This window comes from Macaca thibetana, chromosome 6 (assembly GCF_024542745.1).
Source record: "Macaca thibetana thibetana isolate TM-01 chromosome 6, ASM2454274v1, whole genome shotgun sequence".
In the NCBI taxonomy this organism is placed as follows: Eukaryota; Metazoa; Chordata; class Mammalia; order Primates; family Cercopithecidae; genus Macaca; species Macaca thibetana.
The window spans coordinates 73,643,408-73,669,543 of NC_065583.1; the positions used below are offsets into that span (position 1 = coordinate 73,643,408).

The window sequence follows — 26,136 nt, forward strand, 5'->3', positions numbered from 1 at the left end:
AAGGACCAAAAAAAAAAATCATGAGAAAGCTGTAGAACAAATGGAAATGCAGTGTTCAAGGTTAATGAAAAATGTTTGGGGTGACAAGGTTGATGAGAAGGGAGGAGGCACCATGGCCTGGCACTGGCAGAAAAACAGCCCTCACCAGAGGCAGCCTGGCTAGTTTGCGAGGCCTCGGTGGTAAAGTGTCGTGGTGGAAACCTCTGCAGTGTGTGTTAATACAGAAGTTTGGAGACGCAGGCCTGAATTATGAGCAGTGAATAACATCATAAACGTAGCAATTCTCAAATGCCAAACCCTTGTGAAAAGCAGTTGGATGGAGAAATGCTGGAGCTTTTAAAAGCTCCCTTTCACTTTCTATTTTTTTTTTTAACTTCATGCAGAACTAATTTTATACACTGTTCATTTGATTTGAAAATGCCAGCGTCTGGGGTATCATTAAAGAGCGTTATTGAGGGAGCCACTCTTGGCAAAGCATTTTGCTTAAAATGCTTGGTTCTTATGTCCCTGCATAGTTATAGATGGGGAGGAGAAAGTGTGCCTCGGTTTACCTAACCCCACGCCTCTGCCATGGCCCGGAGCAGATGGCTACCCTTCTGCTGGGAGGTTTTTTTTCCTCCTTGGCCAGTAGAGGCGCCTGGAGGGCTGTGGGGGCCACATTACTTAAGGAACAGACATAAATAGATTGTGAAAGGTCCACCCTAATGTCCTATGACCAAAGCCTCTTGGAATTTCTTTGATTTCTAGTTGACATAAATTAGAATTACACAGGCGTGAAGAGCCCGCCCAGAAAAGATGAGAGAGGCTGCTAGAGAGGAGAGCCACCTCTGTGTGAGCCTATTGATTATCCAGCTGCCTTCAGGCCAGGGGCCTCTGTGGAGGCCGACTACTATTGATCCACACCACGAAAATAATCGAATTAATTCATTTCTCATCAAACTGATATTGCCAAGACCGTTCTCCTTACCTGCCCCAATTCCTGAAGTTCTTAGTTGAGGAGTGAAATAGTGATTTCTTTTAGTAAATGTTGCTATATTCTCCAGGACATAAGAAATCCCGGTTTTCACCTGGAGTTCTACATTTTTAAATGGGAGAGAGATTTTCTTAAATCGAATCAATAAGAAGCCAATACAGAAAGCAAGTGATAGAAACCAATCAGCTCTTTCGAGCCAGGAGTCTGCTTTACCACCTGAAAATATCTAGGACCAAGTTTTGGGTGCCCAATTTAATGTAAAAATATTCAGGAAAAATTAACCACTGCATATTTCAGGAAGTAATTACGGTAAGCGAAAGCCTCAACAACTTAACTACTCCTGTGGAGAAAATGGAGTTTTTATCAGCTTGTTTAGGAATCATGAGCAGGAAAGCCCTATGGGGAAAATAATATAGGACTCTGTAACTAACGTACAGAACTAACTGGAAAAATCAGTTTCAGAGAAAAATAATTTGAGGGCACTGTGTCCAGGACTGTTTTGGTAGCAATTCAGCCATGAAACAAAGCATGTACCTGCAGGGACTCTCCTCTTCCCTGCCTTGTCTGCACAGCTGTTTCCACGTTGCCCATAGCCAAAATGTAAGATTTAAAATTGATGCTGTATCAAAGAAAATAAAGTAAAAAAAAAAAAAAAGAAGAAGAAGAAGAAAAGAAAACATTCTATTCGAATAAGGCAGGAGTGGTCTAACTGTATCAGACTGTGCAGTCCTCTGTTGTGGGTGACATAACCCTTATTCAGACAGCCCACATGACATGTGGCCCCAAAAGAAAGAGGGGATGAGAAATGGTGAGAGTGCAGCTGGGGCTCTAAAATCTGAACTTCAGTCCTTCACTTGAAGCATCAGCATCTTGTTCCTTTTGCTGATGAAACAGTTTCTCCAGGTGATTTTCACATAGGAGCACTTTAAAACGCATTTTACAACCCTCTCCTGATTATTCCTGGTAATTGAAACAGGGAAAAACACATCAGCTGAAATTCAGAGGTTACCTTTCAACCTCATTTTAGTTAAGTGTTCCCATCTCCTCCTCTTCCAACCCTGTTCACCTGAACTTCTAAGAAGTGGTAACTATAAGTCCTTTCCAGTATTTAAATATGAAACCAATAAACACTGATGTGGAATTTTATAAAAGAGGTTGAGCACTAGTGTCAAACTGTTAGGTTTTCAAATTCTACCTCCATCATTTTACTCTCTCCGGGACCTTGGGTGACTTAATCTCTAAAAGCCTCAAATTCACCAACTGAAAAATGGGGATGATAATGACATTTATCCCATAGGGTTGTTACAAAATTAAATGAAATATTGTGATAAAGACCTTAGCTCAAAGTCAGGCACACTATAAGCACTCAATAAATGTTAACTACTATTAGCATTATCATTATATTTATTCACATATACATACCTGCTCTGGAATCTTGTGTCTGCTATATTAATCACCTGTCCAACAGGTTCATAATAGTCTAGCCATGAATATAAATTCACAAGCTTAGATCTTCATAGAAGAACTGGCCTCCTGAGACTAAGGCAGCAATTCTTGAAAATAATAGAATTGTTTTTAATCATTAGGACTCACTAAATTACAGCCAAACTTACAGAGAAAGAAGAAACGTGGAACCGGTAGGAGTCAGTCCTTTCTTGTGAGCAGAGAGTGAAGACCTGCCAAGTCAAACAGCCAGTCAATGTCCAGGCTGAGATTTGTTTGGTTTGTTTTTTCAGGAAAATCAACATCTGTGTAGAACCTTTTAAGGGAATGTGCTGCAAGTAGCTACTTATGTTTTGCTGGCCTCTGTTATGGGATTGATGGATAGTGAAATTGTTCATTTGCTTTTAAAAGGGGGAAGGAGAGAGCCTACTGTTCCCCAAATACCGTAGGTTGAATAGATTGCTGTGTTGGAGTTTGCCTGAAGGCACCCTGGAGCGTCATTGCTTTGCAGTAAATAATCTCCTTGGAGCTTTGATTTGGTTTCAGTAATTATATGAAAGAATTAGATTGTAGGATCATATTAGTTTTCGAATTTAAAAATAGAATAGGTAGCAGCAATTCCTCAACAGAGCTCAGATGAGATCCCAGAACTCTTAATCACCTGACTTCACCAAGTAGCAACAAGACTAGCCTGCAGTGACCAGGTGACTGAGGGACTACTGCAGGTGGGGAAGCGATGGCTCAGCCCACATGCCAGGCCTGGCCATCCAGCAGCAGCAGGTCTTCAGGGCCTACTGTGCTGTGCCTAGAGAAAATCCTGTTCCTGTTTGCAAGCAATTTTTCAGAGAAAAACGAAGCCTCTCCTGCCTCCAATTTTTATCATATATTTTATTAATAGTTGATTTCTTCAAGAAATATCTATTGAGTGACTTAGTATATTCAAGTCACTGTGATAGGTGATAGGTCAGAAAAGAACAGTGAACAAGATACACTCCCTATGCCATGGGGCCTGCAGCCTCTTGGGAGAGGACAAGCAAATGGGCAGCTACAGTACTGTAAAATTGCTGATTATTTATTTTTAAGTGACACCCAAGGTTATGCTTCTTCTGAACAAAGAGTCTCACTTTGATCCTACATCAGCTTTCAGCCGTGGTCCTCTAGCCTCTTTTCTTGCCATTCTATTTAATTTCTGAAAAGGATTGTCTAGGAACAGTTTTCCTTGCTTTCTCGCCACCTGTTATGAACTATTTCCATCCACACCATGCCACTGATGCTGCTCTTTTCAAGGTCAGCAGTGGCCTCTGTGTCACCAAATGCAGTGGCCGTTTTTCTGTTCTCACTTCCCCCATCTCTTGGCAGCAGCATCCATATGATAACCACTCCGTCCTGCCAGAGAATGCTTGTCTCTTGTCTTCCACTTCACCAGACTGTGGCTTTGCTGCTATCTCTGCGTTCCCCACCGCCTCCCTGTGCCACCATTCCCGCATCTGTAAAATGAAAATAATACATCTGTCTCACATTGAGAGAGTGGAGTGAATTAATCTGTGTGGTGTTCTTCCTATGAAGCAAGCAGTAAACATTAGCTCTTGCTTGTTGTAGTGGTTGATTTTTACCCTTCCTACCTTCATCTCTTTCCTTCTCCTTACTAGAATATAAGATCTGTGGGTTTCTCCTTCTATGTTATATTACCAGGACCTACCACAGTGGCTGGTACACACTAGTTGCTAAATAAATATGTATTGCATGCTGGATGGATGGATAGATTGGACTGTGTTTCTCATCTGCATTCTCTTCAACCAGAGCAGCCCCATTCTTATTGTTTTATGTACTTGAAATCTACAGTTTTGGTTTGTGAAAGTATTATACAGCTAAAAGTAAATTTGAAAATCATTAGATTCCACTGCCTCTTAATAATTTAATGGATTGTAAAAAGTACCTAGACAGAGGAAAATAAATAAACAAGTGAGAAAGGTCCCCCCTTGGATTTAATATGAAATCTGTATAGCTGGGGAGCTGTGAGGGCAGCTGCAAGCCCCGGGAGGATCAGGACATTCAGATGAGCTCAGCATCTGCTGCATGGTTGAACTTGGCATCCTTCAGAGCCCAGCCCTGCAACGCTCTGATTTATGTACAGTTCATCTTCTGAAAACCAAGAATAGCACTTATTTTCAGGTTTTTGAATCTACAGATTTACCGGTCACATTAATGCAGAATAAATTTTTGCTAATCATGAATTTGTTTTAGGAAACAGGTCAAATTTGTAAATGCTACAAAATGGAAATGGCAATTTTAGAAAGATTTTTTTTCATCAAGTGTGCACTTGCTGATTACCAGTACCTTATCCTTTATGTAAGAAAATAAAAACTGAAATCGAGAAAGCCATTATGCACAAAAGAAAACACACTTTTAGTTCAGAGAGCTTTCCCCCTCGATTATGTTTTTCAGCTTAACTTCATGAGTTTAATTTAGAAATACCTAGATGTGTTCCATAAGTACATTGCACTTACCACTCACTCAGTGACTACATTAATTATCTTATTGGGGCCTAGTTTTTCTTTTTTCAAATTGTTGATCATTTGCTGAATCATTTGTAGCACTACAGATGACTCCCCCAAGCAACTTTCTCCATACTGGTGTCCCACATACGTTATGTTCTGGTTCTTATCTGCACCACATGCACATACGCATAGATTTGAGTGTGGCCAAGTCCTGGCCAGTGGTTTGTGGCCTTAAAGCGGCCAACCCATGGTTGTGTACCTGGAGCTTGCTTTCTCAGTGGAGGATAGCTTGGAAACATCTTTCTCAGTGGAGGATAGCTTGGTGATACAGGGAATGAAAATGTCACTAATTTTTCTCTCTGACAGTTTGGTTGTTGGACTTCCTGTCACACTAATCTCTAATTAGAGGCTTCAGGTTAGCAAGCCCCAATTCTCACTTAACACTGCAGGCGTTTCTGTGATCCCCATCCTCCCAAGTTCTTTGCTGCTTTCTCACTGTGCTAATTCAAGTGAATAGAAGCAGTGCTAGTGTTAACAGGCAACACACATTTCATGAAAAAGAGACAGCATGAAGCCAGGCCTGTTGTGATATTGACAGAGCATAGCACTTCCAATCATTGCAGATTCCGAAATGGAATGACTGCATTTGACAAAGTTGAATGAATTTATGAGCCTGCCTCTGTCAGGTTCATTGCATTCTCAGTATCTGTCTTATTGTATACTTTGGGATTTTTCGATGATTTTTTTTTTTTTTTTTTGCCACCCAAGAGTACTATTTCTTACCTCTGTATGAAAAACACATCCTTAAAGACCCCAGGCTACCGGTATGAGGTTCACGCATGAAGCATCGTACATTATGGATGCTCTGTGGTCAGCTGACTCCCAGATTTAGCAAGTTGCTTTTAGGCTCCAATGAGATAGTCAACTTTTCTTCTTAAAATTTCTTTTCTTAAAATTGTATTAACCCAGCATTTTGGGAGGCTGAGGCGGGTAGATCACGAGGTCAGGAGATTGAGACCATCCTGGTTAATACAGTGAAACCCCGTCCCTACTAAAAATACAAAAAAGTAGCTGGGTATGGTGACACGTGCCTGTAGTCCCAGCTACTCAGGAAGCTGAGGCAGGAGAATCGCTTGAGATCGCGCCACTGCACTCCAGCCTGGGTGACAGCGAGACTCCATCTCAAAAAAAAAAAAAAAAATTAAATACCTAATCATGAATACCCTCTCCTTCCATATCATGGATTTTCCACTGAGGAAGCACTAGGTCCATGTGAGAACTGGGGATAGGAGAATTTTTTTTCCTTCCCCTTAGCTTTTGGGAAGATCAGATGGAGGCCACCTTTGGCTTTGCCTAATGAGCGATCTAAGACTTGATGCTGAAGGAGAAGAAGCCAGTCCATTTTTACCACATTCAGAGAATGCATATTTTGTTTCAGACAATGATGAATATTTGAAAAAAGAAGGACTAATAAGCTATAGCAACAACAGTTCCTTTTCCCCAGAACCTCTAGCTCAGAGGTGTCATATCGTGGGAAGTGGGCAGGTGCTTAGTTCAACCTTGCCTTCAGATCCCCAAGAACAGGAATCACCTGTGCATTCTAGGAGCTTTTTCAGTCAGTGGCTTTAAACCAGTAGGTCTCCCCGATCTGCATTTTGGAATCTCCTGGAAGTTTTACAACTGCTGATGCCTGACTCCCTGTCCACCAAGACTCCAATATAACTGGTCTAGGATATGGCCTGGGCACTGGGATTTCTAAAAGATCTTCAGGTAATTCTAATGAGCAGTTGGGTCGACAACCACTTTATTCTTGTTTGTATCTTTCTTGCCCTTGTAGACACAGTTTAATTCATCCCATGTCAGTAAACATTTATCATAAGTTTGCTATATATGAGTCACTGTAGGGTTTATGGCAGAAGGCCTTGGTTTGTCTGAGAAAGGAAGAGGGAAGGAAGGGAATGTGAAGCTGATTACAGGGGAGAATAAAGGAGCCAAGTGCTAAGGTAGGAAGCTTAGCCTCGCCACTGAAGAGAAAGAGGTGAGAGATTGAAGAGGTACCAGTTTCCTAGTTCCCTGCTCTCACCATAGCAAACCTCAGCAGAATGTGGCATGTCACCTGAACAGGGACGTGCGAAGTCCTGCTGCAAAGGGAGAGAGATAGAATTATAAAAATCTACACAGGCCAGCAGAGAGCGGGCACATGTTGTCAGCTGTGCAGGATCCTGGAAAAATCAATATATCGTCTGCTCTTTTTCTCTTTTCTTGGTGTCCTATTTAAAATATTTTAAACTGCACTTAGATGACTCACCTCATTTACATGCAAATTTGGGGTGTTACTAAAATTCACATTACCCTGATTTCATCCTTTTTAATATGTGCCCATCTTAGAGCCTGTGGGCACCAGCTGAAAGCACATTAAGGTCTGTTTGAATATGCATTGTTCACGATGACTTTTGCTGGCACCTGGTGAATACCAGGTTCCACAGATATCCACTAGTTTCCCAGAGAGCCAAGAAACGCGGAGAGAAGCAGGCTCCGGAGGCGTATTGCCCCAGAGACAGCACTCTGCTTCTGGGCCGCCAGGAGTCAGCCTCTGGGGCTGTTAGCAGTGAGTGACATTACCCAGGGAGTCTGTGAAGAATGACAGACCAGTGTGAAGGCCCAAGCCCTGAATTCGGAGGCAGGAGCTGAGTGTGCTATTTGTGATGCCTTCACAGATATACTGTGGGCCTTTTACTCTTTCCACCTGCAAATAAAGGGGTCCACCTTCTTCGCCCCTCCCTTCCTCACAGCAGAGCTATTTGATACAATAACTTACTGCAGGTATACACTTGAGTTCATTGGATGGGGCGGGAGAAACATTGCATAGCTTACAAAGTAACGCCTGATGAGTTGTTTTATTCTAGCTCATAAGCTGGTTTCCTTTCTTCTCTGAATAATATGTGCATATTTTGTGGATATGGTACACAGGCTGACACCTTCTTGTCCTTCAGAAGTCCAAATATCACTTCATTTGGAAAGCCCTTTCCAGCCCTCAAGGAGCAGGTCAGGTGCCTACTGTGGGCTTCCTTCTGCAGCAACCTGCACTTCCCTAGAAAGCACTTTCCGGGCTTTGCTGTTGCTGGTGTCATTGTTCCTCCCCTGCTGGGTTATAAGCTACAAGAAGGCAGGGGCCATATCTGGCTTGCAGGCCATCCTACCTCTGTAACAAGGGAAAGTGTTTTTATGGGTGAGAGACGGGAAAGGAAGCAGTGCCCGTTTCTGGCGTAGTCACGGATGGCCTATCCAAAGGCCTGTTGTCAGTCCTGCAGCTTCTTCGCATTTCCATCATGCTTCAAAGTCTCAGGTAACCCACAGCTCCACAATAGACCACTCTGCAGGCCAAGCGAGATCCATTATAATTTACATTTAGAGCAGCCATTTTGAAAACACCGTCAAGGACTTTGAAATGTATGTATATGCAAACTGCAATCTCTTTTATATTCATTAAAAAAACGAATGTCAGTAAATATTTCACAGGGCAGGAGATCAGCTAGACCCCAGTCTTGACACTTTCCATACCACACCATCTTACCTAAGGGGCCAGGCAATGTGGTACAGTGCAGAGAGCACTGTGTGTTAGGGTCCTGAATTCAAAATCTAGCTACCATTTAGTAGCTCTGTGAAATAGAAATTCCGTCTGATTAGGGGTATTCATGCTTAGATGTCTGGGAAATAATAGATGTTCACTGAATATTATTCCCTTCTTGTCTTCCCCGTCCTTGCCTGAACAGAGACATACTTTTATTTTGCTTTATTGGTTATTTGAGTAAAACATTAGCAAATTGTTTTCAAGTATTTTGCCAAAATAAACCACACTGAAGAGAAGGGTTTGATTGTCTCTTAACACGCAAAAGCCTAATACTATATGTTTAGCAGTGGGGGCATGGGGCATTTTTGGTGGCAGAATTTCTCCTTATCTGAGATTGCCATTCATTGCACGCTTCTGAGGCATCAGATACTAAACAGTACCATGACAGCAGAACCAACTGAAAAAAGAGAGCCCTTCACATTTTCACTTGCCTCCACATAGGGGTGAAGGCATACCAACTCCCAAAGCCCAAGAAATCAGAAGATAGAAATGGCATTGTTTTGAGTCAGGAGACCTGTCCACAATTTACTCTTTGCCATCAGATAACTATGACATTAAAAGGGAGCTTAAATGTCACAAAATTTCCAAATCATCTGCCTTCCTGGGCCTGCCGTCTTGAGCAGGCTGCTGATGCTGTAAACACCAGTGTCAAATCCTCTGAACTGTGTGGGGTTTTGCCAAGTTTTGGAAACTGACTCGTGTCCAGGATCATTAGCATGCCTCTTAGTCTACACACCTGGTTTAAGAACGATCTCCAGTGTGGAGGGTTGACATCAGGTAATCCAAAGCGTAGCTTAGTTATTTTCTGAGTACGCCCTGACAGCCACATGACCCAGCAAAACTTGCTAAACCACCATCATGAGCTGCTTTGGTCTCCTGTGCAACATTATTGGAAACTCTAGGGAAGATGTATCTGGAAAGAGGTGTCTGGTGATGTCAGATGGAAAAGACAATAGCGCAAAGAATCACCATGGGTATGAACTTCAGAGGATTAAAGGAGTTTGGGGCTGCCATAATATCAGGACTTTAGAGACTGCTACCACTCTAGTTGAACAGTCTGGGGACAAGGTGAGCTTATCTCTACAATTTCTGGCTCAGTACTATTTGGTGCTTTTTTAATGTACTCAATAAATATTCATTGAACAACTCCTATGTGAATTTAGCCAACACATATTTATTGAGTATATACTATGTGCTAGGGATTTGACAGTGAACAAAACCAGCAAGAACGTCTGTCTCATAGAGCCTGTATTCTGATGGGCAAGAATATACCAGACAGTGCCTGTAGGACTAAAAACAAAGAGATGATTGAAATTCTCCTTGTTGTCAAGAACTTTAAGTGGTTTTGTCTTAATTGTGATTTTAATATAATCAGATGTCAAATATTTTCCCCCATCATAAATATGTCTTCTTTTAAAACCTGAGTTAAAAAGGAAGTAACAATCACTTAATGTAAATGGCTTCTTCTGCAAATTTTATCAGAAATGACGTCTATTGAACAGTACGTGTCATTGAGGAGATAAGTCAGGCCTGGGTTTACACTTATCTGGAACTTTCTGGGGAAATTAATAAAGAGACTGTAATGGCCTAGATAAATTGGTTACACTGACTCTCTGTAACTCTGCAGTTTCTCTCCTCACCCTTCCGTAAGAGCAGCAGCCATATCATGAAACTGTGGTGTGATTTACCTTCATTAGCATAGCAATTTGCCTCACATTTTCACAAAGTGCTAATAGATGTTAACTCAAAATAGATTAAAATACCAGACAAATTGCTACTACCTTAAAAAGAGTTATAACCATTTTGAAAATGTAAATTATGGTTATGCAGCATTTGGAGAGAAGTATAAAATCCAGTCTTTCTTATATTTAAAAAAAACTTGTGGCACATGGTTTTTTCCCCTTTAATCACAGTAATTTCTTCAAATGACAGTGCAGCATATTTTTTTAGGAAGATACATTGCATTTTTTAAATCTCATGTGTCATATAGGAGTTGCCATTGATAGTTTTCAGCAAGAGGAAAAGAAATTGAATACAGAAAACCAGGGATCATGGGGAAATTTTAAAAAAAAACTTCATCTGTAATGTTCCCTTTTTATATTACATATATTTTATGAGTTGGAACAGAGAGAGGTTCTTTTCATTCTAGCAAGTGGAGTTGTGCATGACAAAATGTCTGCAGAAATGTGCATGTAGACATAACGACGTAAAAGGATTTGGGCTCTGCTGGTGTCTTACCTGAATCCTCTATGGCACCAAAGCACTTATGGAGTCCATACAAAGAAAAGGTGAGCATAATTTGTGCTTCTGAGGAGTAAATGAGCATAACTGTAGTATAATATTTGTCACACTATTGCCAGGAGAGATTGTAAGTAAAAGATAGAACCCTCCCTAAATAGGATCCCGTGTATTTCCCCTGAATAACTTCTACCCAACAGAGCTCTAAAATGAAATATTTGCATTTTCCCCACTGCTTTGTTTCCTAGAATTTACAGAGTACAGTTAGCAAAAGGATTGCTTAGAAGATACATTATATCCACAGAGGATTACTGGTGCCATTTTTCATACAGTTACACAAAGTCAAATTATTGTCAGTTCTTACCCCAAACCTGTGAAAGCCAGAGAACAAACACATCATCATCTGTATTCTCAACTACAGATGTATTTTACTTTGTGCAGTTGAAATAGGTAAATTGCATTTTGGGAAATCAAAGGATATATAAAATATGCTGGGGAAGCTGGCAAAATAAATTAACCCTACCATGAAATTATTTACTAAAGTGAACAATTATTCTCTAATTTGTATACTTCATAAATCCTTATCTTCATGTATCAAGTTTGCTTAAGGTGAATTATGTGCCTTTTCCTGGAAAACAGTTATCACATAGAGATATTTTCTATTTTTAAATTAATTGGCCCTCTAAAGCAAATTGCCTGTCAACCCTAGGTACAAAACTCTGTACAAACCTGTGTATAAATTGGAAAAGATGTACCATAGAAAAGAGTTCATATCGTTAACAGTGGGTTTGAATGTTTTCTCTGCTCCATTCTTTTCTCATTTATTTTTAGTTAGTACTTCCTTGAATGCCAAATGGCTTGGACTACATTTACTTCTTTGCAATGTGACGCAGATTTTCCAAGGTTCCTCTCTGACCAAATGACTTCATCTCTTAGTGAAAACTGCATCCTTTTGTTTGTCTGTGGCAGGAGGGAGGCAACTCATCTAACTGCAGCATGGGGAACATCCGTTTAAAAAAAGGAAGAATTTCCTGACAGTGATGCATTAGTCTGTTTGTATTACCATAAAGGAATAGCTGAAACTGGGTAATTTATCAAGAAAGGGGATTTAATTGGCGCATGGTTCTGAGGTGTACAGGAGTGCAATGCTGGCATCTGCTTCTGGTGAGGGCCTCAGGAAACACAGTCATGGTGGAAGGCAAGGGGAGCAAGCATGTCACATATGTCACATGGCAAGGCTGGGAGCAAGAGAGAGAGTTGGGGGAGGTGCCACACACACTTTTAAACAACCAGATCTCGAGAGAACTCCCCCACTATCTTGAAGACAGCACCAAGCCATGATGGGCAGACCCCCATTAACCAAACACCTCCCACCAGGCCTTTCCTCCAACATTGGGGATCACATTTCAACATGAGATGGGAAGGGGACAAATATCCAAACCATGCCAAAGTAGTTACTTAAAACCTAGACTATGTTATTAAGGAGAGTTCTGGAATCTGCTCAATAAAGCATTAAGATAAAATAGATTTTTCTTGTACATGGAGAACATTCTAAAAGTTATTCTTTGCTTGGTGATTAATTTATTTTTAACATTACAACTAGTGTTAACAAGGTTTATTTTATGAGATAACTTAAAGGTGGAACAATATTGATTAACGCTATAGAGAACTAGTGGCCCTAAGAGATCATGAATTAACTCTTTCATTCAGTGACCATTTACTGAGTGCCTCCTCCAATAGTGAGAGCTCCTGTATGGTGGGCTTTTTATATGAGTCACAGTGCTAGGCATATTATTACATTTAATCCCTATAATGGTCCTATGATAAGTACTTTTATCCTGTCTTTACAGTTGAGAAAAACCAAATCTTAAAGAAGTAACATGAGACAGTGTGGGGATTCCTCAAGGATCTAGAGCCAGAAATAACATTTGAGCCAGCCATCCCATTACTGGGTATATACCCAAAGGATTATAAATCATTCTACTATAAAAACACATATACACGTATGTTTGTTGCAGCACTATTCACAATAGCATAGACTTGGAACCAACCCAAATGCCCATCAGTGATAGACTGGATAAAGAAAATGTGGCACATATATACCATGGAATACTATACAGCCATAGAAAAGACTGAGTTCATGTCCTTTGCAGGGACATGGATGAAGCTGGAAACCATCATTCTCAGCAAACTAACACAGGAACAGAAAACCAAACACTATATGTTTTCACTCATAAGTGGGAGTTGAACAATGAAAACACATGGACACGGAGGGGAACATCACACACTGGGGCCTGTCGGGGGGTGAGGGGCTAGGGGAGAGATAGCATTAGGAGAAATACCTAAGGTAGATGATGGGTTGATGGGTGCAGCAAACCACCATGGCACGTGTATACCTATGTAACAAACCTGCATGTTCTGCATATGTATCCCAGAACTTAAAGTATACTTTTTTTTTTAAACTAAAATTAGATTCCTTAATCACATCTTATCAAAATAAAACCTGGTAGATTAAAAAAGAAAAGAAGTAACATGAAAGCAGGATTCAAACCTGTTTCTGGTGGCTTCCAAAGTCCATGATACGAACCATAGTTGCCATAGTTCTTCTCTATTTTGAACTGCCTAGTAGATTTAAAGATAAAAAGCCAATATTTAATCTCCAGAGACTTCTATTCAAGTGGAAGAGATAGGCAAGTGGACAGATAATTGTAATACAGTGTGGGAGTGCTCAAAGAGAGGACAGACCTTGCAGGGTGCCCGCCATGGTGCACCGGGAAGGGGTGCCTAACTCAACCTTCTGGGTTGGGTTGCTTAGGGAGGGCTTCCCTGAAGGAGGAGATTCTTGAACTGAATATGAGTTCCTCAAGAAATTGTTGGCCTTCTTGATTAGTATGTTAGTGTCAGTGTCTGGCTTTGCCTTATTCTTGGATTTCTATTTTTTATTTGTAGTTTGTATTTGTTTTAGCATTCACTCACTCATAACTATTCCTGGCTCATCATAGTTCTTATAGATCTTAGATTGGAGCAAGAGAAATAGACATTAAACTAAGCAATCATAAATTCACTTAGTACAATAATAAGTACTCTGAGGGAAAAGTAGGCAGTATTGAAAGAGTGAATGATCTGGAATACTTACGTAACTTAGTGAGCGGAGCAGAGATAAGGCAGTGATCCAAATTTGCTGGGAAAATGACATGGAAGCTAAGAACTCAAAGATGAGTAGGAAGTAGGCATGAGAAAGGGATCATAATGGATAAGTGGGGCAAAAAGTATTCCAGGGATGTGTAAAGATCCCAAGACCAGAAGGAACTTGAACAACTTAATAAACTGAAACTAGGCCAAGTGGCTGGATAGTATCAAACATATGCTAGAGGAATAGGCAAGGCCAGATGATAGATGACTCCTAAATGTACTGTTACAAGCTGTCTGAACTCTAGACTTAGAGCACACATTTAAATTATATTAAATTAATCAGTTCATATTTCAACTCCAATATGTGTATCAGTTTTCCTTTTTTTATTCAAAATTATTTTATTAGCTTTTGAAAATAAAATGTTATAAATCATAGCTTTATCACAAAAAGAATTAGTTATATGGCTTGGTTAAATTTGACTTAAACACAAGCAGTTCTTAAATAGAGAAATGCTCTGGCAAAGATTTAGTATCATCAACACAATGTTGAAATATCAACTGTGTCAATAATGTAAAAAGATTAACAGATAACATAGTTTTCTAGATCACTTAGAAAACATCATGCTATTTCAGAAAAGTGCAGATAACTGAATTTCATGATCATCATACTTCTAAGCAGGCTTTCAAAGCAAACAGCAAGGGTTTGATGTTGTTTTAGGTTTTTCCTAGTGATCCTGATCTTTTCCAATAATGGACATCAAGAGGTATGCTCAAAAATGTGTATCACAAGTACCTTCTTTCAGACTAGCTTACTCAGTATAAATGAAATATTGATGTATTTGAAAATGCCCAAGTGTTCAATAAAGATTTTAAATAAAGCTACCTAAAAGTTGTGGTTCTTAGGTTAATCATTTATTTATCTAAAGGATGAAGAAAACTGTCTACTTCTGTGATATGCACTGCAATCAGCTTAAAAATAATTGACAAATTAATCCCTTCACAGCACAGCAATTGTAAAGGTGTTAGTTTTAATTAGGCCTGTCTGATTGCCTTGTCTAATCAAGAATCAAGGTGGTATCTTTGATGGTTAAGGTCTATTGGGGCCATCTCTGACCTGCCAGCCATGTATGTTTTAATTATTGATTCCTCACATTTCAGCCCTTTTCACAAAGGCACTTGAAGTTTGCAGTACCTTAACATTTAAAGGGAAGAAAAATAAACATCTTCCCCAACACTTCTGTCTGGAATCCTGTGTATCCTCTCCGGCTTTCCACAATTTTTGTCCTAAGAAGGCTGTTGGGTTGATGATGAAGTCAAGTGCACATTAGCTATCTTACTGCTTCTTCACCTCCCAAGCACTGGATTTTCAATGGACATGGTTAAGATCTTGACAAATCACAGTCATCTATGCTTCTAGAAAACACTTTTGATTTCTTGATATTATGTCTTTTAAAAATCCCTAAGGGCAGGTGTGTTACTGGGAGATCAGAAAGGTCAGATGAAAGGGGACACATATCTTCTCACAAAACCCTTCCTCACATCGCTAGGAGGAGCAAAGCCAGGGCTCCTTGTGCCACCGTGAGTCAGCCGCAGCACATCAGTGAGCATGGGCAGCGGCATGGTGTTGGTGGTCTCTGTGCGTGATGATGGCTCTTCTTTGTTTGCAGGTCAACGAAGTGACGGTGGAACAGCTGGTGCAGCAGTACCCCCACATCACCTTTAGCACCGTCCTGCAGGACTGCAAGAGGACCTTGGAGAGAGCCTATCAGATGGGCTGGACCCCCAACATGTCTGCCGCCTCCTCCTAACGCTCCTGCCCCGCCTAGTCCACTGGCATCATTCAGCAGAGCAAAGGAGAATTGTACATTTGGGGGGCTGATCTCTCGGAAGGGTTTTAACTGTCGCCTGTCTGTATGTGTTCAAGTATGTGTATTTGTGTCTTGTTTGCATACTGTATACCAAAAGTGCAGTTGTCATTTGTTCCCAAGTGAGCTGGCTTTTTTTCTTAGAAATTAAAGATTATGAAAGCCACAAACTTTTTAGTTTTTAACTTCAAAGGCTTCTTTCTCTTTAAAAAAAAAAAAAGTTTTTTTAATATAGAGTCAAAAAATTAGATGTATTATTTTGAGCTTCTAATTGCTGCCACTTGGAGATGTCCAAATAAGAAGGCCTTCTTTTTACATGGGATGAATTGTGCACTTCTGCTGATGACGACTACAATAGAAGTGATGTTACACGTACAGGCACTTACATTCTCACATACTCACACATGTGTGCACATCTACACCGGGGCTCTCATCTACTCCAGATCATTTCCTGACAGAGAAGCCTTCTTCCAGGCCACCGAGGTAGCATGTTATCCACTGTGGCACTGCCTAACTCCATGCATCCTCAGGTGGCCAACTTGCTATCTGGTAGGTGACTTGGGGACTAGAAAGAATAAAGCCTTTTCTAAATTTGTTATATGGAGGCAACAATCTGAACTCCCCTGGCCAGCTCACAAAAATTAATTATACATTATTCTACAAATGCATTCTGTTGAGCACTAAATATTTTAGTTGGTTTTACGTTAACATTGTGTTAGCTTTTATTTCCTGGATAGTAACTGGTCAGGATATATTTTAATGATATTTGAAACTAATCTTAGCATTGAAGCCACCAATGTAATTAATGGTGTTCAATTATTTTAAGAAGTACAGATCATTTCATTATTTTCTTAATTTTGGTAATTATTAAAGTGTATTTCTGAGATACGAGAGGGTAGTCACATTAATAGAAGATTCATGAGTGAGATATAAGTAGACAATCTTTCTACTGTTGTTGCTTTTTTTGCTTTGCTTTGGGTTTTTGAACAGGTTTTTTGGATATGTGCATGTTGTCATTTTGGACTAGTTCTCGTGCTACTACAAAGATCTATTGCTAGCTAATATATGAGTTAAGAAGGAAAATTAGAAAATCCGTTCATTGAAATTCTGTTTACACTTGTCAGAAATAAGCATTTCTTTGTTTAGTTAAAGATTGCCAGCTTCAGTTAAGACAAGACCTATCAGTAAATGAATATATGTTTTGATTTAACACATCTTTACAATTAATTCATATTAGGGACTCAGGCTCAAATAACTGTTCCTGTGTCTAGATTTATAATGAGGACATCAGGGAGCCTTTTTAAGCTAAAGAGTGATTATCTTTCACAGCAGAACTAGAAACAAAACCCTAACTTGTGAATTTGCTATTTATTTTTCCCTGAGTGAATATAACTGTTATTTGGTCTTTAACATATATACTGAGGTTTGAGTTTCACTTTCTTTAAGTCTCACATTGCTGACATGACATTAGCTGTAAGAAGCAAAAGATAGCTTTACATTTGAATGCCATTTACTGATTTCTAATGATTCTCTTTTTTTGTAAACAACTGTTTCCTTTGATTATGTCAACATGTTTCTGATGTGGCATTTTTGTTTTAATCCCAATCAGTTAGGAAATCTAGTCAGTAAGCACCATGAGTATTCTTCCCGTCACTAAATGAGTTTCTAATTTAATTTGAAGGGAATAAAATTTGTGTAAGAAAAAAGCTGTTTAACATTAATAAACTGTATTTCTTCTTACACATTGAACTACATCATTTTCGTATCTACTTCCCCACCACTGAAATAGCTTATTTCACAATATTTTAACTGATTTTTAATCCAAAACTAATTTATAAGACAGTATGTATAGTAATAGTAGCTTGAGGGAATATGCAGAAGTTTAATTTTTATATATGTCATACTATATTTTAAATAGTTAAAAAAGACAAAAGAAGGGAGAGCCATCTATGATATAGATGGTACCATTTCAGTTCAAAGTTGTAATAACCTTTGGAGTGTTACAGTTTGGTTGTCAAATGGTTTCAGAGTGTATAATTGATTTTTTAAACGTTGCATTGTTTGCATCTAAAGTACAGCACTATAACATGCTTTAGCTTGCGGGGTGGGGTGGGGTGGGGACTTGCACTTATTCTCTAAAATGTTGACTAATCCAGAAAGCCTGATGCAACATAATCTGGAAAACTGCTTTGGTACATTTGTAGAACTCCATAGAAATACCATATCCAGCCTCAAAGCATTAATCTCAAAAAAAAAAAAAAAAAAAAAAAAAAAAAAAAAAACCCAGCCAGAAAAAGGCATCACCTTGAGTGAACCTGTGATGGTTATTGAATGTGTTCTCATTAGATGCTTTGAAATGAGGCTTAAAATAATTTTTCTGGGCAATATAGAGTTTCTTTTTTTTTTTGCTTAGAATGTCATAAATACATGTGAATACGTTTAATGCAGGGCTTTTTATTCTCTCCAAAATGTCAACAGTATTTTCAGAATAAAGACTATGAAATATATTGCTGTAGTGGAAAATTCTGGTCCTTTGTCTTTAATGTCTTTTTGAGTGGATAAAGAAAATTCACCCGGTTTGTAGTTTCTATATTTCCGTGAATCTTTGACCTTGCAATGGGTTGCAATAAAAGAGAAACAAAACACTGTGTCTTTTGTTTTATTTTAGAGACAATAAATGACTGCCCTGATGCTGGTTGGGTATGATGCATGCAGTGGTCTGTGCTTTTGTGTGTTTCACTACAGACTTATGTAGGTTTGACTAACCCAGAATAATAAACGAGACTGAGTTTAGGAGGTTCTAATTGGGCGGGTGATTATAGAGATAAGATTAAAACCTCAAGCATTTAAATAAGTGTGTATTAGTCTGTTCTCACACTGCTGTAAGGACATACCTGAGTAATTTATAAAGGAAAGAGGTTTAATTGACTCACAGAAAACCTAAAATCGTGGCAGAAGGGGAAGGAAACAAGTCCTTTTTCACAAGGTGGCAGGAGAGCGAAGAATGAGAACCAAGCAAAGGGAGAAGCCCCTTATAAAACCATCAGATCTCATGAGAGCTTGCTCAATACACAAGAATGGCACGGGGGAAACCACGCCCACGATTCCATTGCCTTCCACTGGTCCCTCCCACCACAGCTGGGGCTTATGGGAACTACAGTTCAAGATGAGATTTGGATGGGGACACAGCCAAACCATATCAAGTGAGTTGTTTAAAATCGCATTTCCTAAACAGTCATCATTTATATAGCCATGTATTCTATTTTTCCAAAGTAAATAAATACGTAAGACATTTATTGAGTGACAAATATAGGCACTGGAAATTTAAAGATAAATGAAACTCCCACTCTCAAGTTACAGCCTAACAAGGGGACATTCTGGGGCACTAGCAATAACAGTGGAGAACAATAGATATAATGATGGGAATAATTATGGGGAGCGCATCTAGGGCCATGCAGCAGCTTTGGGAAGGGAGAGCTTCACAGAGGAGGAGCTTTTCATGAAGGCTAGAGAAATAGCGGGAATTTACCAGCCTTGCTTGGGGGAAGGAATGGAAGACAACCTGGAAAATGGAAAAGTATGTGCCAAGGCATGAGGAAATGAGATAGCACAGAAAGAGCAGGGCCCTTGAGGTGACTGAGTTTAATAGGAATGTATGTTATATAGAGGCAGCAGGTGGAGAAGGTTCCTGGAAGAAAACAAGGGCAAATCATAAACGTTTTTTGGCCTACTAAAGAGATTGGACTTGTAGGGAAAATCAGATCTGCTAGAAGAGCCTTGCCCTAAGTTATTCAAACAAGAGGGGTTCTCCCTAGAAATTTAAAATGCAGGACTTCCACTTATAATAATATAGTGGAAAGGAGATCCTGAAAGATTTTCTGCTGTGTAACATCTAAAAATGTTCATTAACATATTTTTTAAAAACCTTCTTGGCGGGGCGCGGTGGCTCACGCCTGTAATCCCAGCACTTTGGGAGGCCGAGACGGGCGGATCACGAGGTCAGGAGATCGAGACCATCCTGGCTAACATGGTGAAACCCCGTCTCTACTAAAAAATACAAAAAACTAGCCGGGCGTGGTGGCGGGCGCCTGTAGTCCCAGCTATTCGGGAGGCTGAGGCAGGAGAATGGCGTGAACCCGGGAGGCGGAGCTTGCAGTGAGCTGAGATCCGGCCACTGCACTCCAGCCTGGGCAACAGAGCGAGACTCTGTCTCAAAAAAAAAAAAAAAAAAAACCTTCTTCAGTGACCAACATACCAGCGAGAAAGTAAAAGAAAGCTCCCTGTGGCCCGGGACAAAGCGCGAACAGCAGTCTAGAACAGGGATCAGCAAAGGAGTGGCACCTGGGTCAAACATGGCCAGACACATATCTTTGTAATCAGGTTTTCTTGGGACACAATCATATCCATTTGTTGTTGCCTTCTCTGTGGCTGATTTCATGCTACAACAGTAGAGTTGAGTGGTTGCCACAAAGGCCATGTGATCCACAAAGTCAGAAAGATTTACTCTGGCATTTCACAGAGAAAATTCGCCAACCGGCTGGGCGCGGTGGCTCACGCCTGTAATCCCAGCGCTTTGGGAGGCCGAGGCGGGCGGATCACGAGGTCAGGAGATCGAGACCATCCTGGCTAACACGGTGAAACCCCGTCTCTACTAAAAATACAAAAAATTAGCCGGGCAGCCGGGCGTGGTGGCGGGCACCTGTAGTCCCAGCTACTCAGGAGGCTGAGGCAGGAGAATGGCGTGAACCCGGGAAGCAGAGCTTGCAGTGAGCCGAGATGGTGCCACTGCACTCCAGCCTGGGAGACAGAGCGAGACTCCATCTCAAAAAAAAAAAAAAAGAAAGAAAGAAAAAGGAAAAAAGAAAATTTGCCAACCAACCTAGTCCAGAGAGGTGGTTCTCAAGTACAGCCCCCAGATCAATCACATTAGCATCGCCTGGGAACTTAGACATACAAATTATGGGCCCTACGTGAGACCTACTAAATCAGAAACTCAGAGAGTAAGGTCCCAAAATCTGTGTGCAAATCCTCCAGGTGACTCTGATGCATGAGCTAAACTTTTATCTCTATCGAGACAAGCCTGGAGACAATCAGAATATGGGACTATATTGATCACGATAGCCTAGAGAACTTGTGGAAACATTAGGGCCAGTGAATAATTGAGAGTCATATCAGAGTCTACCTCACGGAAAGCCTGGATCCCTGAAAGGCTCTGCCCTTTTAAAAACAATGAACTACAATAAATCAAAAAATTGAAGAGGCAGATAGTGAGGAAAGTAACCATTCTCAGCCTGGGCTATTCATGGATTTTTTTAAGGGCTCCCTGCAAATTAACAGCTACTGACTAACAACATTCAAATGGGTTTAAGCCAAGTGTAGTGGCCCATGCCTGTAATCCCAGCACTTTGGGAAGCTGAGGCAGGAGGATTGCTTGAGCCCAGGAGTTCGAGAACAGCCTGGCCAACGTGGCAAGACTCTATCTCTATAAAAACTCAAAAAAAACTATTAAAAAAAAATTAACCGGGCATAGTGGTACATGCCTGTAATCCCAGCTACTTGAGAGGCTGAAGTGGGAGGATCACTTGAGCCTGGGAAGGCGAGGCTGCAGTAAGCCATAATTACACCACTGCACTCCAATGTGGGTGACAGAGCAAGACCTTGTCTCAAACACACACACACACACACACACACACACAAACACACACACACACCAGATGGAGTTAGTAACTGAATCTACACTGTTTACTTAGTTTTATGTTGCTGATCATTGTATTTTTAAGAGGATTCATATCAGTAGTTCTCAGTGTCTGACAAAAGCAAAATAAAACCATTCCTGGAGAAAGGTACCCTCAACCCAGGCCTCAAAAGAAACCCCAGAGATAGCATGCCAGCAAATATAAACCCACAATCTAAAATCACAGAGGAAAAAAAAGGACGTAACCCAGGATTAGCAGGGCAAGTCAGTAGAAACAACAAATAGATCCACATCCTCAAAGACTTCAATATTACATTTTCAGATACATACTACAAAATAAACGTGTTGTATTAAAAAGGTGTTTAACCTGTATAAGAAAAATGAAACTACCAAAATGAACAGATACTTAAAGAAAAAACTAAATAAATAGTATAAAAATTTTAAAAGGCCAGACACAGTGGTTCATACATGTAATCTCAACACTTTGAGAGGCCGAGGTGGGAGGACCACTTGAGGCCAGGAGTTTAAGACCAGCCTGGGCAGCATAGTGAGACCTGTCTCTAAAAATTTTTAAAGTAGCTGGGCGTGGCACCTCCTGTCCTAGCTACTCAGGAGGCTGAAGCAAGAGGATTGCTTGGATCCAGAAATTCATGGCTACACTGAGCTATGATCACACCATTGCACTCCAGCCTGGGCAGTAGAGCAAGACCTTGTATCAAAAAAAAGAAAAAAGAATGTTTACTACTATTATAACTTCTATTTAACATGGTAATCAGAGAGCTAAGCCAGCACAGAAATATCAAAATAAAAGGGTAGGAGCCATAATGGAAAGGACAAACTGAAGTAGATACAGCTGACAAGAATATAGACATAACAGACATAGACAAGCAAAACCCCAAAAGAATCTAGAATATAGAATTAAGAGGACTTAAAAGTTAGTTGATGTAATGTTCAAATATAATACCTATTTACATTTCTATATACCAATCATGAAGTAGAAAAATGTAATTTCAAAAAATACTTTTTACAAAAGCAACAAATACACAAAGTAGCATTCCTTTTATGAGTCAATTACAAAGCTATATTAAAGACAGAAAAAAATGTAGACAGCAAACATCTTCACGGAAAGGAAGTCTTAATATTCTATGGATGTCATGTTGAGAGACAAGTCTCCATAGGCATCTTGCATTTCTGCACATCTTTCAAGTAGAGGTTGCTTACTTACGTGCTGCCTTTGCTCTGGATTATCTTTTCAAAGATGTTCTTATGGTGAATGGCCTTCGAAGACAGGGATAGTGTCTCCCTCTAGAGCAGAGGGTAAACATACCTGCTGTTACATATAAAACGCTTGTTTCCTATGCTCAGTGTTCCTCTCCTGTACTGCAACCCAGTATAGACACAGGGGTCACCCACCCTCTTCACATTTCCTGTGGGAATTGCAGCTTCAGAACCTTCAGAATCAGCATTTCAGGAAAGTGCTGATACTCTGGCTACTGCCATTGCTGTGGGTAATAAAGTCCTTTGTCTCTGATTCAAGAGTCTAGCGTCTTCTGCCAGCATCCCTGAAACTAACGGACTGATGTGAATTTGCAAGTAGAGTAAAATCTCAAACCTTTCACAGTTCTTAACCTGATAATTCTCCGCTAATTAATCTATTAATATCATGCAATTCCAAACAAAATCCTATTAAGGTTTTTTAAAATCAAACTCAAGCTTTTTCTTAAATTGGTATAGAAGAACAAACCCAAACTCATTTGTATTTAGATAAATGCAAATTAAAAGATACAAAGTTTATGCCCAAAAAACTGGCAAAAAGTGAGTCTTGCATGATTAAGTTTTGGCAAAGATGTAGAACAATGAGAACACTTACACATTGCTGTGGAAATTGGAAAAGAGTTTGGCATTATCTTAAAAAGGTAAACATGCACATACAGCAATTCCCTTCATAGGAGTATTCCCCAGGGAAATATTAACACATGTGAACCAAGAGACGTGTACCAAAATATGCATAGCAGCATTGTTTATCACAGTAAAACCAGGAACTTTTACGTATTTAATTCAATTAAGCAAAGTAGTAAAAACGAATGAATTACAACAACATATCTCAATATGTGTGAATCTCAGAAACAGTTGAATAAAGAGGGCGAGTCCTAGAAGAATGCAGAAAGCTGTACATCATTGCATGAAGTTCAAAACCAACATAATTAAATCATGTGCTATTAAGGGATGCAAGTGAATTTAGAAAAAATGAAAAAGAAAGAACAATTGCAAAATTTCAGAGTGGTTGTTATCTATGGGAGGACAGGGAGTGGTCTGGGATTCTAGGAGCACAAAAAAGGCTTCAACCAAATTGGTAAGTTCTATTTCGTAAATTGAAGGGTGGCTTTACCAGTATTTGTTTTATTAATATAAAACATATTTTAAGTTAAACATATGTAACATTACATCACACGAAACATATTTAAATATGTAACAAATTATTTTGCGTCCATTATTAAAATTTCAAATTAAAAATGTTTTACATCTTATTTAAATCGATTGACCATCAAGAGTTGATAAACCAAGACACAAGTTTGCCCACCTATTTGGTTATGGAGGTTATCTCTGCATGAGGCAGAGCTTACAGAATTCCATATTTAAGCAGGTGGCAGAGATGGGAGAACCCAGTAGTCTCACCCTTCTTCTCCTGTGCTGGGAGCATAGCACTGTGTAAGTTCCTGGTTTTCAGCTGACCCTCATTGCAATTCTAAGTGGAACAGCTGTTCATATTGTGCCGAGACAGCCGTGAGAATTCGTGTGGCATATCTGTCATGTTATTACCATAGAAATCAAAGGACCACTATACAGGTTTTGTAAAGCAGTGAGGAGCCCTTTCATTATCACTTCATTTTTAATTATGCCAATAACTCTGGTATCAAAACGTCTTCGAAGAATACAGAGACTCATCTGATAATGTGATAATCTAGAGTTGAAATGGAAATTCAGTTAGGGTCAAGCTTATTCCTTTTATTATATTAGTATATCACAATTTATTTGCCCATACTACTGTTGGTGGATATTATTGGGGCATAACACTTATAAAAATTCATTCTAGTTTCATGAGCTATTTAGTAGGTACAAATGCAGTTAGAGAGGCTTCCTCAATCCCTGAAATGCAACCATCTCCAGGAAATAAACTTTAGAAAACTAAAATCATCTAAGAACTAGTCCTTCAAAGCATCCCCTTTCCTATGATTTTCCTTGACTAATAAAACTATGTGTGGATGCCAACAGCCCAACAGAAAACAGAAACATTTGAAAGGGCAGGCATTATTTGATTCGGCTCTTTTATTCACCACATGATGGAAGAGACGGTCATGCATTTCTCAAATTTTTTCCCCACAATTTGGCATTACTTGAAAGATCTAGAGATAAGAGGCGTCAGTGTCAAGTGGCCTGAGGATATTTGGCTAAACCAGGCCGGTGGGCACTCACTGAGTTCATTTCTGTAGACTGAAATCTTCCAATGATGTGGCTTGGGGTGTGTGTGCGCACGTGCTCACGTGTCCATGCCCCATCCCACCATGAACACCGCCTACCGAATGCAGTCTATTCAGCCCTCTGTGGTTAACATAATGGAAAATAAAAAATTAGTCATTAAATAAAAGATTTTTTAAAAGAACAGTCTCATAAATAGATGCTGCCTTGATGGGCCTAGTAGCTACTGACAATGGCAAGCTTTATAAATAATGCCGAAATGAATGGAGAAAGCTTAGCAAGCTTGATTTTGTTTACAGACATGATTCTACTGGATTCTTAAGCAACATCTTGCAACTGAATCATTTACTAAGTGGAAAAAGAGAAATCTTGATAATTGATTTTAAATAAAGCTTTTATTAAAGTGTTTTTTCAATTTCAAATCAAAATTGGATTACAATATAGAATTCATGGATGTAGAGAGGCAAATACTGGGAAAAACACTTGTAGATAACTTAAATAATTATGCTTAATGTGAAAATTAAGCTACTGGCACTCTGATTATTAGATAATTTAGATGAGTTAATTTGCTCTAAAGTAAACTGTAAAATAGGAAACATACTTGTCTTAGAATAAATTTGTACTAATGGATGTTTAGTCCACTTCCCTACTCTGTAGCTGCGGTTGAATGTTACTGTTCCCATTTCTTCTTAGTCCTACTTCATTCTTGAAATTAACCAAAGAGACTAAGAAAATGAGTGATTAGAATCTTCATGTCTCTTAGAGTGAATGATGCACCTGGGCGTGATCTTCAAACAAAGAACTGGGGAGAGAAAGAGCTGGTGCTGGCAGGGAGTATTAAATGAATTATGTAGAATGCTCAGTGATGTCGTAAAACATATCGTGAAATGTGACACAGAGAAAATAGTTAACACATATGTGCACCACAGTTGTAAAATGATTAAGAAGCAAACACCGTGCAAGCACCACTCAGGTCAGAAAGGGAACATCACTGGCCCTCTCTGGAAATTCTTTCTTCATACGCCCCTCCCAAACCCAGGCATTTTCCTTCCTCCACGTGTAACTACTTTCCTGGCCTCTGTGGAAATAATTTTATTGTTTTTATCTTTGTCATATCAATATATTATGCATCCTTTAAAATGTAGTTTTGTTTTCTCTGGTTTTGAACTTTATAGGAAAGAATC

General features: G+C 39.6%; 1 protein-coding gene across 1 annotated transcript in view; it reads left to right on the forward strand.

Moving 5' to 3' along the window:
* The window catches only part of FBXL17 (F-box and leucine rich repeat protein 17), a 544,473-nt gene extending 526,048 nt beyond the window's left edge, over nt 1-18,425 (forward strand). The window contains exon 9 of the mRNA XM_050794618.1: nt 15,583-18,425. Within this exon, the coding sequence (XP_050650575.1) occupies nt 15,583-15,723 (141 nt within the window). The 3' untranslated portion in view covers nt 15,724-18,425. The remainder of the gene's footprint in view (nt 1-15,582) is intronic.
* Nucleotides 18,426-26,136: the final 7,711 nt, after the last annotated feature.